Source organism: Glandiceps talaboti, chromosome 16, assembly GCF_964340395.1.
Source record: "Glandiceps talaboti chromosome 16, keGlaTala1.1, whole genome shotgun sequence".
Taxonomy (NCBI): domain Eukaryota; kingdom Metazoa; phylum Hemichordata; class Enteropneusta; family Spengelidae; genus Glandiceps; species Glandiceps talaboti.
Genome location: NC_135564.1, coordinates 1680449 through 1697500, shown reverse-complemented (window position 1 = coordinate 1697500; position 17052 = coordinate 1680449). Strand labels below are relative to the sequence as shown.

Sequence of the window (17052 nt, the reverse complement as noted above, 5' to 3'; positions counted from 1 at the left end):
ACATCAAATCCCCCTCCTCTCCCCCCCCCTCCTCTCCCCTCCCCAAGTACTTACGTGTCTAATGGAGGTAGAGCATATGGTGCACGTGGCATTGAATAATGATGATGGTGAACTGATGGCGGTCGCCGTGAACTGTGACCAAAGGATAAAATTTGAGGTTGAGAAGGTTCAGCTGCTGCTACTACTGGTATTGACCCAGATTGAAATGGTGAACTTTTGGGTATGCTACTTAACATCATTTGCTGCATAATAATCTGATGCATTTGTGCATTCTGCATCATCATCATCTCCATCATGTCTGTGGAGGACACAAACAGCATACAAACATGTTAGTATCATAGGAACACCACAATCAAGCATATTTATGGCATAATTTGTTCAATAATTATCAACTGTAAACTTACAATATTTTTTTTTCATTCCCAAATGGCAAAATAATGTGAGATGAAAAAGTTATGTGATTACCATGAAGAAAACTTGAGTCAAATTTTAAAATATTTAAATTACTAATCTGTGTAGAATTCACTATTTCTGAGACCAATTTTTTCAGTTCACTTACTTTGCAATGATAGAAGAGATATTGAAGTAAACTGGACATGAATTCTGATTCTTTAAAATTTCTGTTGCCATGACAGCTAAAAGAAACAAATCAATCTTTTCCTTCATCTGCAACAGATATTGACCTCAGAAACTAGTGATGGCAAGACAGGAGGGGATAAAGAGAAAATAAAATGTGACGAGGTAGCTGGATCGGTGTCCATTTCATGAAAGATAGGTCTCTCCATGATCTATGGGGCACTTTGGCCATTAAGATAGGGGGACAGTCTAATAATATGAAGTGTGAATTAGGAGAGGTGGGATGAAGCGAGTGGAGGCAAGTTTGAGGGGAACGCAGGTACTAAAGAGAATAAGATTCAAACTTGAGAAGATGTAGGTCTGAGGGGAAGATTGAAGTAAAATAAAGGAGGAGTGCTGCACACTTGAGGGGTGCAGATTTGATGAGATGTTTGATAAACAAATATGTAGACTTGAGGAGGTGTACAATTATATGTATGTCTGAGGGTATGAAAGTATGGAGATGAAAAGAAAGTTTGCGGTTGTAAAATAGTGACGTGGTCAGTGCAAAATTAAGACTAACAAGAAATTCTACCTTGTTTGGTGTTTGTAGGAACACTAGGTGGTGGTATTTGTTGAATTAGAGCAGCTGGTTGTTGTTGGGGTGCTGGTAACTGTTGTATAATAGTTGGAGGATTCTGCTGCATTGCTCCTCCTCCAGCCCCAGGAAATGACTGAAAGTACATCCCCGAATTATTCTGTGGAGGAGGTGGAGGTGGAGGACCACTTGCTTTTTGACTTTCATTTCGTATAACATGTTCTACAATTTGTCGCTGCGGCATTGTATTGTAAATATTTTGATTATCAGGAAGAGATCGTGGCGTAGGAATCGGTGTTAGTCTCCTATGGTAATTACCCCCATAAGACCGGGGTCTATAGTTCATATCTTGGCTCTGTTCGGCCTGGAATTTGAAAAAAAGAAGAAGAGAGAACATGCATCAATGAAAACCACATGAAATGTATTAAATGTTTTGACTGGGCTTTGAGGAGAGAACAATAACTAGTCACAATCTACCTAGTGTGCCTTGTTGACTTTTTGTTCAAACTTTTATTAAAGTTTCCTATTGTAAGCCTTCAGATATAATGTGTAGAATGCGTAGACACTCCCTTCAATGGCATGTTGTCAACAGGTTTTTAAGGATTACGTTATTTCTTTTTAAAATGTTTTGGTCTCATTAAGTTGGTTATAGAGAGCTATTCTATCACCATGGCAACATAGATAACTTGCAGTATTTTAATTATATAAGTACTAAATGTAAGACTGAGATGAACATAGATCTATAAGATTAACCATGTCTAAAAATTTTCTTGTAAATTCGTGTCTTCTCTTTGTTTCACTTTAGTTCTAATTTACAGTACAAACTCATTACAAAATCATTACAGGTACCACTATCAGAACAGTTGATAAACATTCACAACGAAATCAGGCATTGCCATGGCAACTAGAGACAAGTGAGACAAATTGGTAGGTGGACATCTAATAGGTTTGTCACATAACAACCTCAACTTGGCTCAGTTTATCAATTACTAGTAATATGAACTAATGTACATTTAATACTGTACTGACAATGAGATGTATAGAAAACAGATTTACTTGTATCAAAACCAAGGTCAATTTCTAAATGCTACTCAAGTAAGAGGTTGTCTATAGAAGTTAGTTATTTCATTATTTGGCGTTTGAGGTCAATTCTAAATGCTTATGAAATATAAGCAAGAATTCTGCTATATTTTAAAAAGCCAAGTTGTTTCATAATTTGGTTTTAAAATTTATGACTTTTACAATCTTACTTCATACGATTGATGAAATCTCATGTTTTCTCAAAAGTCTGTAGAACAGTGTGTAGAGTAGGGTATAGGGAGTGGCAAATATTAGCTGTAAAATCACAGTATTGTATTTAAAACTGGAATTCTATTTTAAAATGTCATTTAATGAAATCTATCAATATATATGGTAATTTACATTTGTGATAAATGAGGACAGAAAAGTGACATGTGTAGAAACTGAACCCACATTCCCTGAATACTAGTCATGGCAATTTACCAAGTCAGTGCATCTAAGTTTAATTTTTTTTGTTCAAGCTTAAGATGACCAAAGCATAAGTTTAATTTTCAATTTGTGGAATACATTTATTTCATGAAAAAAAAAATGCTATGTTTTTTATTTGTGGTGAATTCCTGACTGGAATGTTGTGAAAGTAGTAACAGCATCTAATAGTGGAATCCCATCCTTTTGTACTCAAAGAGAAGGACAGATTATTGAGATTTATGTACAGTGTGAAATCCTTATTTTAGAATTTGATATTTCAGAAATGAACTTACCCGGAGTTGGTTTAGTAACGCCTGCCTTCTACTTAGAGCGTGTTGTAAATGTAGTTGACTCCCTGCCCCTGTTGATGAAAAAAAAAACACACAAAAAACCTGCCATCAGTGAACACGTATCGATATTAACCATGGTTAATTCACAATTGAAACTATTGTTTACTTGCTATGGACACATTGTGAGTAGTTACTGCCATACTTCAGACACAGAGCAACCTGTATCTCATTTCAACCTCAACTACAGGTGACAGCTGATGAAGATTAAAATATTTGGTCAAAATATCTGACTAAGAAAGAACTTGAATCGAATTTTGAAATAACTATTCATGTAAATACTTTAATCTGTTCTTTCTTTTTTAGTTTCTGTCGTTCTGTCAAAAAAATATTGTAATGAAAATATCTGATACCATGTCTTGGAAAGCAATGACGATGAAATCTCAATGGTATATAAACTACAGACAACATTTAGTAAAAATTAGACTTTTTGAAGAAATAAAATGTATTCCCCAGTTTTACTCGATATATTAACACTCAAAATTTAAGGGATATGTGATGACACAAAAGGTCATTGGCAAGGGACCGGGGCCAGAGATGTGTGATGACACAAAAGGTCATTGGCCAGGGACTGGGGCCAGAGATGTGTGATGACACACTCCCCTAATTGTAACAGTTCACAGTCTGAAAAAAAGACAATTTTAACATTGAAGTTTTCTTTAGATATTTGATGATTTGGCGTCACTTTTTATTTGTGATGCAACACAAACGTTACTTTAGGCCAAATATAGAAAAATTATGTGTTCCTAATGACCTGACCGACCCTCGTTTAAGCCTCCAACCCTAAACATTTTAATATTTAACACAAAAAGATACAAAATTCCTTGTCTCTGTGATCTTCATGCATGTCTGTTTTCTTTCCCAGGTGATATGATGTCTGTACAAACTTCATCAAACTATCACCAGAAAGTGTATTCTGACTGCCATTTTGTTTGCTTCTAGGTCGAAGCAATATTTTTCAAAAAGAAAAACAATGAAAAAGATAAAATAAAAATAAAATAAAATAAACTCCTGACCTACCTACCCTACTTTGTGAGACCATGTTATCGGAAATACACAATTGTTTTTCTTTTTGCCTTACTGATCAAAATGTTGATCTTTATAAATAGCCACGGAAAGTAGCTATAACCTCTTAGTTACTTCAATTTGTTGTTGAACTGACAGCAATACAGAAATAACACCAAATTTACAGCTGAAAAAACACTTCAGAAAAACTTAGAAATATGAAAAATGAAACTAAATTCATACTTACATTCATGTTAAGATGACACAAAAACTAACAAATTTATGAAATACATAAATGTTGATGTGGAAAACTTGTCACCACTGGTGCTTGGTTCATCAGTGTTTGCTATACTATAAACTTACGACTCTAAACACCCCAATATGACTATGGCTACAAAGTCACTATGGTGACATATATAAACATGAGATTCTGAGAGCTCTGATTGGTCAATATTATTTGCCACAGGTGTTATAGCGTTATCAAGTTTGACAGCACACTATTTACTCAGTTCATTGCTGTTCAAACTATATATGTGCATTGGCGGTAGAAATGGAAAGACCATGATTCTAGTGAATTGTTTGCGATGGGAGATCTAGTGAGCTACACACCTAGCTACTGAGTAGGCATAAAACTCTGGAGTAACCACATGAACTACATCTTTTTTTCTGGTTGGTAAAACTAAAGTAAACACTATCATTTACTCACCTCATATCTTTAAGAGGGTGGCCAAACATTTCCCCTACTTGCCTTCTCCTTAACTACTGTGTGCATATATAACAATACACGAACCAGTGACTGTACAAAATATATATACCACCTTATTGTTTTTCCTTTGCTTATTTTTTCATATATTGAACCATATCATGATGTAATGAAAATAAAATTGACAGATTTGGCTTGGAAATATTCAAGATATTTTAAATAATGTATAAAAAAAATATAATAAGTTATAAGAATATGTGACGATCACCATGGAGACACAGAACAACAACAGTGAAAGAAAGTGGTTTGATAACTTACCTTGATGATCATACCTTGCTCGTCGCATTGTTACTATGACAACCAGCTAGACAAGCAATGATTGGAGACTGGTACGTAGTGCACTAATATATAATCTATGTTGTCCTTAGTGAACAACATCCTAGTACATATATGCCAGTACCATAACACTAGACATTCTGCCGCTTTTCTCAAGCAAGTCTTCTCATTATGAAAATGACTAAAGTAGCCTCTCGATTTTCAATAACCTGAACTGAATCAGCGTGGAGCTTAATTTTTGGTAATAAACTATTTCTATGCAGTCAGACATGATAAGTTTGACATTCATATCGACAGAACAGCAGCAATGCATCACCACCACCAAGGCTAGTCTAAAAGCTGAATCAAATTTCAGATTGTTCACAGGAAAAAATCGAAACTGTTCGCTTACTGACAGTTGTCCGTGTTTTTTTGATAAGATCTCTTGTAGACAATAACAATCCACAAAAACTAATAACGGCATAAAACTCCTCTCCTTGTGACTAAACCTGCCCAAAAAGCTGGAAACAGCACAATCTTGTTCTCCTTGTAACTAAGCAGGATCAAGACAACAAACAATTCCGTCTGTCTGCAAGATCTAACAAGACTGCAGTCCTCTCACCTGAGTACTCGTTAAGTACTAGAAGTCTATTGACAATAGCATGCAAATCAATTGTGCTATAGAAAAAAGTGTCCCCACTGTAGTAGAAAATAGTTTCTTTTTTGCCACAGATCAGATTCCTAAGTCAATGTATTGAAAAGAATGAACCAATGAGTAATAGTTGAAGTAGTAACAAACTAATTGTTGACTAATGCAGCTGCAAATCTGTTTTCTCAAAATTAAAACCTGCTAGAATGACTTCCAAAAAAGTTAATTTTAAGGTTGACCGTCTGCAGAAATTTGTTAATTATAAAATGGTGATGGACTTTTCTTGTTGAGTTGGTAATATCAATGTATCTTTAAATTGCTCTTAGTAAAGTGTGATTTTTGCAAACTATCTGTTTTATACTTGTAAGGATCTTGATTTGTTGACAATGACATTATCCCTTTCCCTTCAGAAGGAGGGGTGCCATGTGAAAAATGGGTCAACATTAGTGTTAACTTTAAGGTATTTTCATTAATAGACAAGATTACAATAATGCCTGTCATATATTTCCTGATACAAAAACTTGTTAGATTTTATTTTTAAAAACAAAACGAAACAAAACGAAACAAAACAAAACAAAACGAAACAAAACAAAACAAAACAAAACAACAACACCCACAAGAGCAGGAGGGAAACTTACTTTATACCACCTTGTAAGATGACATCAGGGCTGATTGACTATCTTACCTTCAATTGCAATCTTAATCTTCAAGTTCACGAGGTCATGGCCAAAGTCAAGACTGAGGTGAGGTCATGGCCAAAATTGCCGAAATTTTATAATTTTATAGATTCCAATCTTTTATGAACTTTATTTCATTTTATTTCACTTTTAACCAAAAAAGTTACACCTTCACCTTTATTCCCTCAATGGTTCATTTTATGTTCCAAACCTACAAGTGTGAAATATATTTCACAGACTTTTATGATTTTGTGAAAATAACAATTTTGATTCCAATAAGTGATAATTTTGTAGTAGCTCACTTTCTTTACACTGTGAGGAATATACTTACCTGATTTGGTGTTATCTGACCCTGCTGTCGACACGTCTCTTTCGGTGTCTAATTTCTGAAAAATGTAAACAAAATAACACAAATAAGGTAAAATCCACCAAATCACAGCTCCAAGAAATTCATGAATTCAGCAGTACATTGTCTATTGTGGCCTGGTGGATAGTGTGGGTAAACTAAACTGTTATCCTGTCCTTATGACCACTCTTGTTGATGGTGGTGGTGTGCATGGATAACGTCTCCAGGAAGGCCCTAGTTAGTCTTCTCTGTGATATACAGTGAAGTAAACAAATTACAGATAAACAAACACATTATACTTGACTGTGAGATATGATGATCAAACTGACAGCAAGTTAGAATTTAGTTAACTAACTTGACAGAGTACAGTAGAAATCAGACTTGTATCTGATTATAATAGACATAATATGTTCTTATATAAATGGACACCTGTTGATTCCAATATTAATATCATAAAATATATTCTGAAAATGGACACCTGTTGATTCCTCACACTGGCAGTTATTCAGTTCAATATTTGATTGATTGCACAGGGCTGTCATTAAAGTTTATCAGTTCAGTTCAAGCTCCACTATAAAGATCATTCAATCAAAAATGTTATATTTGATCACAGTCTAGACCCATATACCAGCTATGTGCTATAAACTTTATGGACACCTGGACATGCCTCTTATCAAATACAGCTTTTATTGTTGAAGATCAAAATTATCCAAAATGGGTTTAAATGAATGAATTACATACTTCACATATAGCAAAGGATTGGGGGAACACAAAATTTGATGGCTGGGTTATAAGAATTGCTATGCATCGATCCGAGTGGTGCTTCAAATTGGCTTTCAGGCATACACGTAGACATTGTACCGTACTATCATTTTCTTGTCATGATTGAGGAAGACATACTGCACAAATGTCTTGACGAAGGTGTCAATAGGCTATTAGACTAGGGCTGAGTTATGAAGTAAATCATTTCACTTTCCGCAGGGCGTAATAATTATTGCATCACCACAATCTGCCAATTTGTAGTGCTACTGGAGAATTAGAAATAAAACACCGCTGAGACAACAAAGAAAGAATGAAGTCACTGCTTTCTATACTTAACCCTTGTAGAATGCCTACAGCTACATTCACTCATCTTACAACATTCTTTGTCAAAAGAGGCAGTTCAGATTTCACGATTGCTGAAGGTGTTATTGTGCCAATGAAACTTGATACATTCATCACCACACTGACCAATTTCACTGACAAAACCTTAGTACACAAGATTGTTTCCTATGGTTTTCACCAGTCCACTCCTTATTCATAGCTTATTTGTTACACATAGTATGTAGTAGCACAGGCTTAGCATACTTTAGTACAGGTTGTGATATATATCATAACAGGCAATGCAGTTCATTAATGCTACCAGGTGTTTTTTTTCTCTTACAAAAAAAAAATAAATCTGTACATTTTCAGGCATCTCACGTAAGATTCACAACAAACAATACACCCATTGACATTTGATGGTTTAACCCTTTCATGACTAGAGATGAGTTTTAAATAATATGGGGACCCAATTTATATGAATATTTTCATAATTACAATAATATTACTTTATTAGGAAGTAACATTTCTTTAATTCCAGTCTAAAATGAAGTTGATATATGCCAAAAACTTACATAAAACAAGAATTTTGTCCACACAATTTTGGCGGGAATCTTTTCAGTATTGAAGGTGTTAAAAGTGACACACACTGTACAAAACACTATGAGTAATCTTTACACCTGTGTTACTTCCATGTCACGACTTTATGCCTATGTTTATAGAGACAGTGTACTGCAGAAAAATTCAAGATTTCATTGCTGGGAGACCAAATTATGAAGTACTTAACAAATATTGAACTGTCTGTTTTGAAAACAATTACAGTTTTTGTGTAGGCTGGCATATATCTTTTTCATAGAGTGAAAATTAGGTAGAGTTGTCATGACCTAAGTACTTCAAGTTTATGGATGAATTGAATCATTTTGTGACTGTAAATCATACTGCCATATAAATCCAAGGTTTTTAGCCAAACAATGCTATGACCCTGATTACAATGTATCCCTTGATATCAAGTGTAGCCGAAATCATTAAACCTCAAAAGACAAATGAACTTTCATAGCCATGAACACAAAACTATCATTCATTCTGGCCAAAAAGGAAACAAAAAAGTGTCACATATCCATTCATGCTGAACACTTGGCATAAACGTGCAGTTAAATAAGTTGCCGTACTATAAAATTAGGTTTTTTAAAACCGTTATCAAAATAGTGCTTTAAGGGATTTCAGCTAAGTAAATATATTACGTATACATGACAGTCGGACTATCACTCCACCCACCAGCTGACCACTGACGACTGTATTCGTCATTTTGATAGGTCATGTATCCAGCAACAGCAACAAATAGGTACCAATCCTCTTCATATTGATAGAAAAAAAAAAACGTTGACCAAACACAGTCAACGTTTGGTAAACATGACAGTCTGCTGAAGTCAGGCTCGACAAACAGGTTTGGTGCTTTCTTCAAACATGGCGGATTGTGTCTGTTGGGTTACTATGGTACAACAAACATATATATGTTTGATTGTATGAGCCTAACACGTCAGTATGGGATGGGAGGCTGTTCAGTTTTATATTTTACACCTCCCATTCTTAGTCCGACAATAGAAATGTCTTTGTACCACTTTTCCTATTCAGCCATTATGAGGTGATAATGAAAAGAATTCTTATAAAAGGGGCAATGTACAGTACCATCACTCAGAAAGAAATATGCTAATAACGGATACTTCTTAAACTTGTTCTCGTTAAAAGAAAAAACTTTTGCTGTTAAACTTTGATGTAATATAGGAACTATGACTTTTAGCTATAAAACTTGAAACAATGAAATTAAACAGAGGCAAGACAGAACATCAAAAGTTAAGAGTCAGTAAGTGATGTGATTCTGTGGTCTGGGTGTGGAAGGCAACGTGATTATGTGGTCTGAGTGTGTAAGGCAACGTAAGGCAATGAAAGGCCTCAAATGTTTGTGTAAGAATACAAAAGGAAGATATACATATGAATAGTAAAAAAGTTGTGTTGATAATTTGGATGATGGAGTGTAGTTATTTTGAATACCAACATAATTAGAGTTTAACTCTCACACTGATATACATATGAATAATAAAAAAGTTGTGTTGATAATTTGGATGATGGAGTGTAGTTATTTTGAATACCAACATGATTAGAGTTTAACTCTCACATTGAAATACAATCAACAAAGAAAATGAGAGAATTCATCTTGAGAAAACTTTGAATATGACTAAATATGGGTGTCTTGCTTTACTGGTATTTTGTTGTTATTCATATAAAATTACCAGCTATTGTTAAGATCAAGACATAAATCAACTAGGTTGACACACAACAACAATTTGGAGGCAACTGAATAGACAACAATAGAGGGATAGTGAATGGACATAGCGGCATCAAAATCATTATCATGACAAACAAGATGGCCTTGAGCAATACAGAATAAGATTATTGTCTGTTAGGCCTTGAAAGCTGACAATCTGGATTATTTAACGGTTCTTCCTATGTACTTCACATTCCTGTTAGATTTCTACTTTTTAAAATTTCTTTTGAGCAGATTTTATGGGAGGTCTGACCAATTTTCTAATTTTCTTTCATTTCCTCCTTCCTTGCTGTCAACACAGATATTGATTTGTGTAGCCGGCAATGATTGGTTGAAAGTTGTACTGCCCTCTAGAGTTAATTTATACAAACATAGTAACCATTGTTTACATGTAAGTTCCATAGCAACCTATGGAAATGGTAACATCTAGTGTATCACACAAATTTACCAAAATGGGTCATTTGTGAATTAAAAATCAGAAGGAAAGGTTCCTATATCTGGCAAAAAATGATGTTTGCTGTGGTCTAATCCATTTGACATATAGATTTCCATATAGATTCATTTTCTGAAGTTGCCTGTATATTTATATAAAGTTATTTTATCAGTATTCATTATTATTTTTCAGATATATGTTCATTTTGTTTTTACGTTTTTAATCAATCTTAAGATATAATTCATTTGTTGTTGAGATTTTTTTTTTTTTTTTCTTAGATGAAAGTGTTCTGTAAACCCATGCTGTCTGGTCTACAGCCACATGTAGCCACACATTTGAGATTGACTAAACTAGTTAAATCAAACCACTTTTCATGAAAATCATTATCATTATTCATAATTTGATAAAATACAATATATGACCATGTATAATATATATATATAATGTTGGGGGGTGGAGGGTGCAAGGAGAAGGGGCGCGGAGGGTGCCAGGAGAAGAGAGGTGTTAGAGAATCTTGTGTGCACAAGACAGATTTCTTAAGGAGGAAAGATTTGAACGTTCCTTTCACTAGTTCAGTTAATTATGTATATCATCTTAGAGCATACTGTAATCATAATTCACTATATCACAGCTGACAAATATCTTATCCTATAAGTCTTCAATAATTCCATGTTGTCATGTTATCAGAATAAAAAGAAAGAAAGAAAGAAAAATTTGAAACCAAATAAGTACTACGTTGTTTCATAATCAGCTTACATCTGTTACCTTCAATCTAACTCACTATTAATCTTTTACTAAAAGTGAAATTTAGAGTTTAAACATTCTGCCAAATAAGTTGATGACGAAAGGGAAATATCTGAGATTAAAATAATCAAATTAAAGCGTGAAAAATTGTCAACTAGACGTACGGTATAGTCTTATAGATCATCAACTTTGGTTTAGTTTGAGAATAGATAGGATAAATGTTGATATGAAACTAAAATAAACCACAAACTCTCAGATACTGGATATAAAATATCCAAATATATTGAAAGAAGTTAGATTTCTAGACGGATCAAACAAGACTTTGTTCATCTTGAGTACTTTCTGTTAGGATCTCTGAAGGAAGTAAAGCATGTAGCAATGCAAAACAAAAGTCAAAAATTGGATAAAAAAATACAAGAATTACCAGAAATTTTGTTTTGACTGTTAAGTGTTATGCTTATACTTAGCTATCTCCTATCCATACTGCATAGCAATGATGAAGGAACTTTGTATGGTGTATGTAATTGTAAGAAAACACCAACAATGTATGGTGGTATAAGGGTGTGTCATATCCTAAGCTTTTACCAAATCCTCACCTTGACAATGGAAGTAAAATACACATGGTACTATAGTGAATACTAGATCTGTGTCAAAGTTCACACACAAGTTACCATGGCAATAGAAATATACAAGAAACCAATCCAGTATAAGTCACTGTTAGTATAGTCAGTGTTGCAATGATTTGCCTAATTTACTAAACACATATCTCGTTAGTCATATTTTGTATGTTTGAATGTCCCTTGAGAGAAGATGTCACCACTATCCCCTTCTCTGTGTTGACACTATGAAAGCATTCATCATTTTCAATGAAGCGATAACTAAGCCTCTCAACAGTACAAATCTATTCTATAACTGTCACTGCTGAATAGTGCATATGTCCATTAACGTCCATACTTATTGTGAAATACACACATTTTTCTACTTCCTATCTCCTCTGCTAAGGTTATCCCTTTTTACGTGAATCTCTTTGATTTGCATATCTTTTCACTAAAACGTGACTATTCTATTTTTGTGGTAAGTTAGAGTACTGCTAAAGTCTATTCAATACTCATTTCCATGACAGTTGAAGTGTTTGTCTATTATACATAGTTTCTATTAGTATATTAAAGCCACATCCCCCTTCTCTTAGTGACGGCACAGTATTCAGCAATTTGTCCATTCTCACAGCCATAATTCTTCAGCAACAATTTTCACACTCACTTTTAGACAGCCATATTTAGGAACATTTTATTTCAGTTTGTTTTCTACGAAAATTGAGTTTGAGCTAAAATACCTAAATTACAGAATCATTCCATTAGAACTAAAAAACTGAATAATGTTGATTACTTTTTGACCTGAAAGGCAAATCTTTTGTGCTGTAACATATCTCCTCTCATAGTTTTATAGGAATTACACTATCTTCCTACAAAATTCTGTTAAATTATCCATGAAAATGTCCAGTAGAAGTTGGTAACAAGTTGTACGTCTTAAGGGAAAAAACAGTTTGAAAAAACCTAGTGAACTGAATGGGAAATCGTTCACAATGGTATCATGTACATCTCTGTATTGTGCTACCAGAACTGTTTTCCTATCATAGTCAAATTCTAATTTATCCTTGAAAATATCTTAAGTAGCTGGTAAACAAGTTGTCTTAGGAGAAAAGTGGGCAGATAAAAAGGATTTTAAAAATACATGGTGACTTGAATGCCAATCTTTTTCACTCTTATCATCTCCATCTCTTCCAAATGCTACCAAAACCGCATTGTTATTTTTTTTGTGTTTTTTTTTTTATAAAACTCTGATTCATTCTATAAAACTACTCTTGGCTCTGGAGAAATGTAGACACAATTATTTAAGTTATTTGAAAATACTCTTTCGTGGCCTGAATGCAGGGCTTGAAAATAACAGTAGTCCCCTGTCCACAGACTACCAATTTTGGTCATGGGGCTACCATTATTTGCAGCTGCTAGCCCACTCAGGCTACCACTGATTATGTGATGATTTTACATGTAAGGATGGAAGATTTGCAGACATGAAAGCATTTTTTATAACACACATATTTCCACTAGAGGAACTCTGTTTTCAGTTCAGGAATATGGGACTATTGGACTATTGGTCGTCATCCTTGGGCTTCAACTTTCTGAAATTGGTAGCCCACTATGACTACCAAAGACAAAAGTTAATTTCAAGCCACGGACTGGGGAATCTCTCTTGGCTTGCTGGTATTATCTGTTCATAATGTACCACAGTTACAGAACTGCACCCCCTTTCTAGTCAATTTTATTAAATTATCTTTGTAAATGTTCACTAGGTTTAAAAAGAGACTGTGGTATGAAAAAAGTGGACAAAATAAGCAGTTCGGGAACTAAATGGGAAATGGCGTTTTGCTGGTATCACGTTTGTCTCTTCTTATATTACAGTCTTTCTATTGAACAGCCATTATTTCAATATTGTAGCAGATACAGTGTTAACATTTTCATCACTGAATTGAGTTTTTGTGGTCAGTGAACTGAGTTTTTATCACAGTTGAACATGTTGTTCCATTGAAGTTAGTGGCATGGTAATTGGACATCAACAAACACTAACTCCATGCAAGCTATTTGTACAGATTAGCACAGCTTTGTGGAACAGCATGCAGCACGGAATATAGACCCTCGTAACCCTTTCCTTTTACAGTAGCAGAGTGGTCTCTAATTCACTCAATTCAAGTTTTTTCAACCTCAACTACATTGATGTGGCAAATTGAAATAGTTTGATATAGTTGGTACGCGCACCAGGAAATTCGAACACATAACCCCTATTCTAAAACAACTTCATTGGCTTCCAGTATCTCATCGTATTGTTTTCAAACTTCTGCTCTTCACTTATAAAGCCCTAGTAAATGGAATCTCTCCACAATATCTCAAGAACTTAATTACACCTCGTTCTTCATTATGCACTCTTCGTTCATTGGATAAATGCCTTCTGCATACACCCAAATGGAATCTGGTTTCCTATGGTCGCCACTCCTTCTCTTCAGCAGCTCCTGAACTTTGGAACTCTCTACCCTGGACATTAAAACCTCTACCAATGTTAACATTTTCAAAAGACGTTTGAAAACCCACATATTTCAGAGAGCTTTTTCATCTCCTTTCTAACTCTAAGCGCCACTGAACATTGTTTTCTTTGGATATTTGGCGCTATATAAATTTATCAGATAGATAGATAGATAGATAGTTTTAATACATGTAAATGGATAGAGGGTTTACACCTTCTTTACTCACATAAAATGTTTCTTTGGAATTCAAAATAAACCAAAGTTAGTGTAGCTATAAATGTGAGGTATTATGTCAAATGTCGAATGGCTCTCGTATATATAGGGGGGATGGTGAGGGGAGGGGGTTAAGGGTAGAGCTACTTTTTGTATATTTATTTGCACTCTAAACTTGTACCATTATTTACTTTGGCCAGGGGTCAGACACGATTAGCATAGCTATTTTCTGACTCCTGTTATCTGATCTAGTTTGCTTTTCCTGTATTTACGTTTGTATTGTACTTATTTTTGATCGGGTAATAAAATATATATCATATCATATCATATCATATCATATCATATCATATCATATCATATCATATCATATCATATCATATCATATCATATCATATCATATCATATATCATATCATATCATATCATATCATATCATATCATATCATATCATATCATATCATATATCATATCATATCAAATGAATATATCAAATTTAGGATAATCAATAGTTATTAAATTTGCTGGTAAGAATAAAATGTCTCTCTATTCTCGTAAGTGTCATGACTCAAAAGAGAGTGAATCTTGTCTAAAATGATACTATTTCAGCAGAATTCACGAAATATTTCTTTGATAGATTAAGATAAACTTGTCTCTATTTTTATTGAATATTTAAAGAAGAATTTCAAATGATTTCCTTCTTTCTGAAACATGACGGAAAATGAAACAATAAGACATGCCTCATAACTTGCTTGTCTGTTCCCTGCAACTATTTTTTGGAACCCCAAAAACCAAAGAGTGACCCTATCAACTTGGAGATTTCAACATTGCTGAGGTCAAAGAACGTTGCCTCCAGAACCACATCACCATTTTTCATAATTGACACTTCAAACATTTGATTGTCTGTTGGTACGGTTGATGGTATAGTTCTGAACAATATACTGCATGCATCACTGAATTCTACGATATAACGGTTACCTGTACTTTGCCTTAACTAGTACTAGTAGTTGGAAAGGACATTGACATGTTGCTATGGCAACAGTGAACAACAAAGAGGGCCTTTAAAGCATTCACAATCTTTTCCAAATATAAGACAGAGAAGTTTTGTTGCTATTGTTGGCCTCGAAACTTATTACTCTCGTAAATGTTCACATCGCACATTTTACAGCAGAGCTATTGGGTGCAGCACTGCGACAGTGCCAATTTATTCAATACTCAGACAAAAAAAAAAGATAAGACTTTATTGTACATATTCCCTTCTGACTGACTGAAAGGGTTATGATGTGTTTTGAACTCCTATCCGATGTCAGTCAGTTATAACTGTCTCATATAAATCTAGGATATACTAAAACAGGTTGCATGGTTTCCACTCTCCCCTATCTTTTAATAGAATGACCTACACTGTCTTAGAATGGACTACAGGACTGATAGGAGAGTCTATAGGATAGTAGTCTAGAGGCTATCTGTGGCTTCAAATCTCTTCTCAATAGCTTAATGAGGTGGTGATAAACACTGTGCGTCGTTTTCTATTGTTGGTCGAAATTTGAAGGAGCTAATTTTTGTTGAACCAAAAATGCAAATTATCATGTATGTAGAGGTCACGTGACCGGAAGTACATAAAACCAAATTTTACTAATTTCATTGTAAAGAGTGGATCAAGAGCTTTCAGAAAATGTACAGTTATGAATATGTATAATCATTACTTTCTTAACTGCAAACCAATATCAACAAGGGACATTGAACGTGGTCTAATACCTTAAATCTCTATAAAAAATTATAGATAAGAACTAATTATCATTATATTTTATGATGAACATATCTAAGGGTCAAAGGTTATTATATTATTGATTACCAGTTGCTGAATACCGCAATATCATTAATATTTATGAAATTAAACTTTATTAATTTGAACATACAAATTATTCAGCCACTACAGACCAGAAACGTCACAGAAATGTCATAGGTGATCAGTCTCTGAGTAACGCCGCACGATTCAATAACAGTGAATGATTCAAGTGATCCTTCACACAGCATGAGATACAGACTTCACCAGGAGTTGGGTAACACGTACATTGGTATGTGTGGACAATACAGTTACTGTTACTCTTTCCTTTCAGTTCACACACTTAAAAGTGTACCAGTTATATTCAACACAGTCTGGCTGATTTATACTCAGTCATTTATTTTTAGTGTCTATTCTAGTCATTGCTGTTATAAGCAATGGGATCAACCTACTTAATTAATATAATAGCACCTTGCCATGGAATCTTAAGACTGTATACTTAATCTTACTGATAATGGGTAACCTCTAGCTTGACATGGGAGTGTATATGGTCTATGCATGTTAACTTTTTACAAAAGGTATCTATGTATATAGAGTACGCAATTCATCTAGATCCATCGGCCGTCACCGTTTGCAGTCGATTCTAAAATTGATGTTTAGTTTTTCATACCAAAACTGAAAATAAGGTCTGCAGGGTTTGTCATCATTTACTGTTAGATCT

At 34.2% G+C, this 17052-nt stretch overlaps 1 protein-coding gene across 1 annotated transcript in view; it reads right to left on the bottom strand.

Moving 5' to 3' along the window:
* LOC144447659 (uncharacterized) overlaps window positions 1-17052 on the bottom strand; it is a 53331-nt gene that overhangs the window by 17541 nt on the left and 18738 nt on the right. Inside the window, exons 2-5 of the mRNA XM_078137736.1 lie at window positions 6669-6723; window positions 2935-3002; window positions 1151-1517; window positions 55-298 (exon numbers count right to left, since the gene is read on the bottom strand). Coding sequence (XP_077993862.1) covers window positions 55-298; window positions 1151-1517; window positions 2935-3002; window positions 6669-6723 — 734 coding nt within the window. The remainder of the gene's footprint in view (window positions 1-54; window positions 299-1150; window positions 1518-2934; window positions 3003-6668; window positions 6724-17052) is intronic.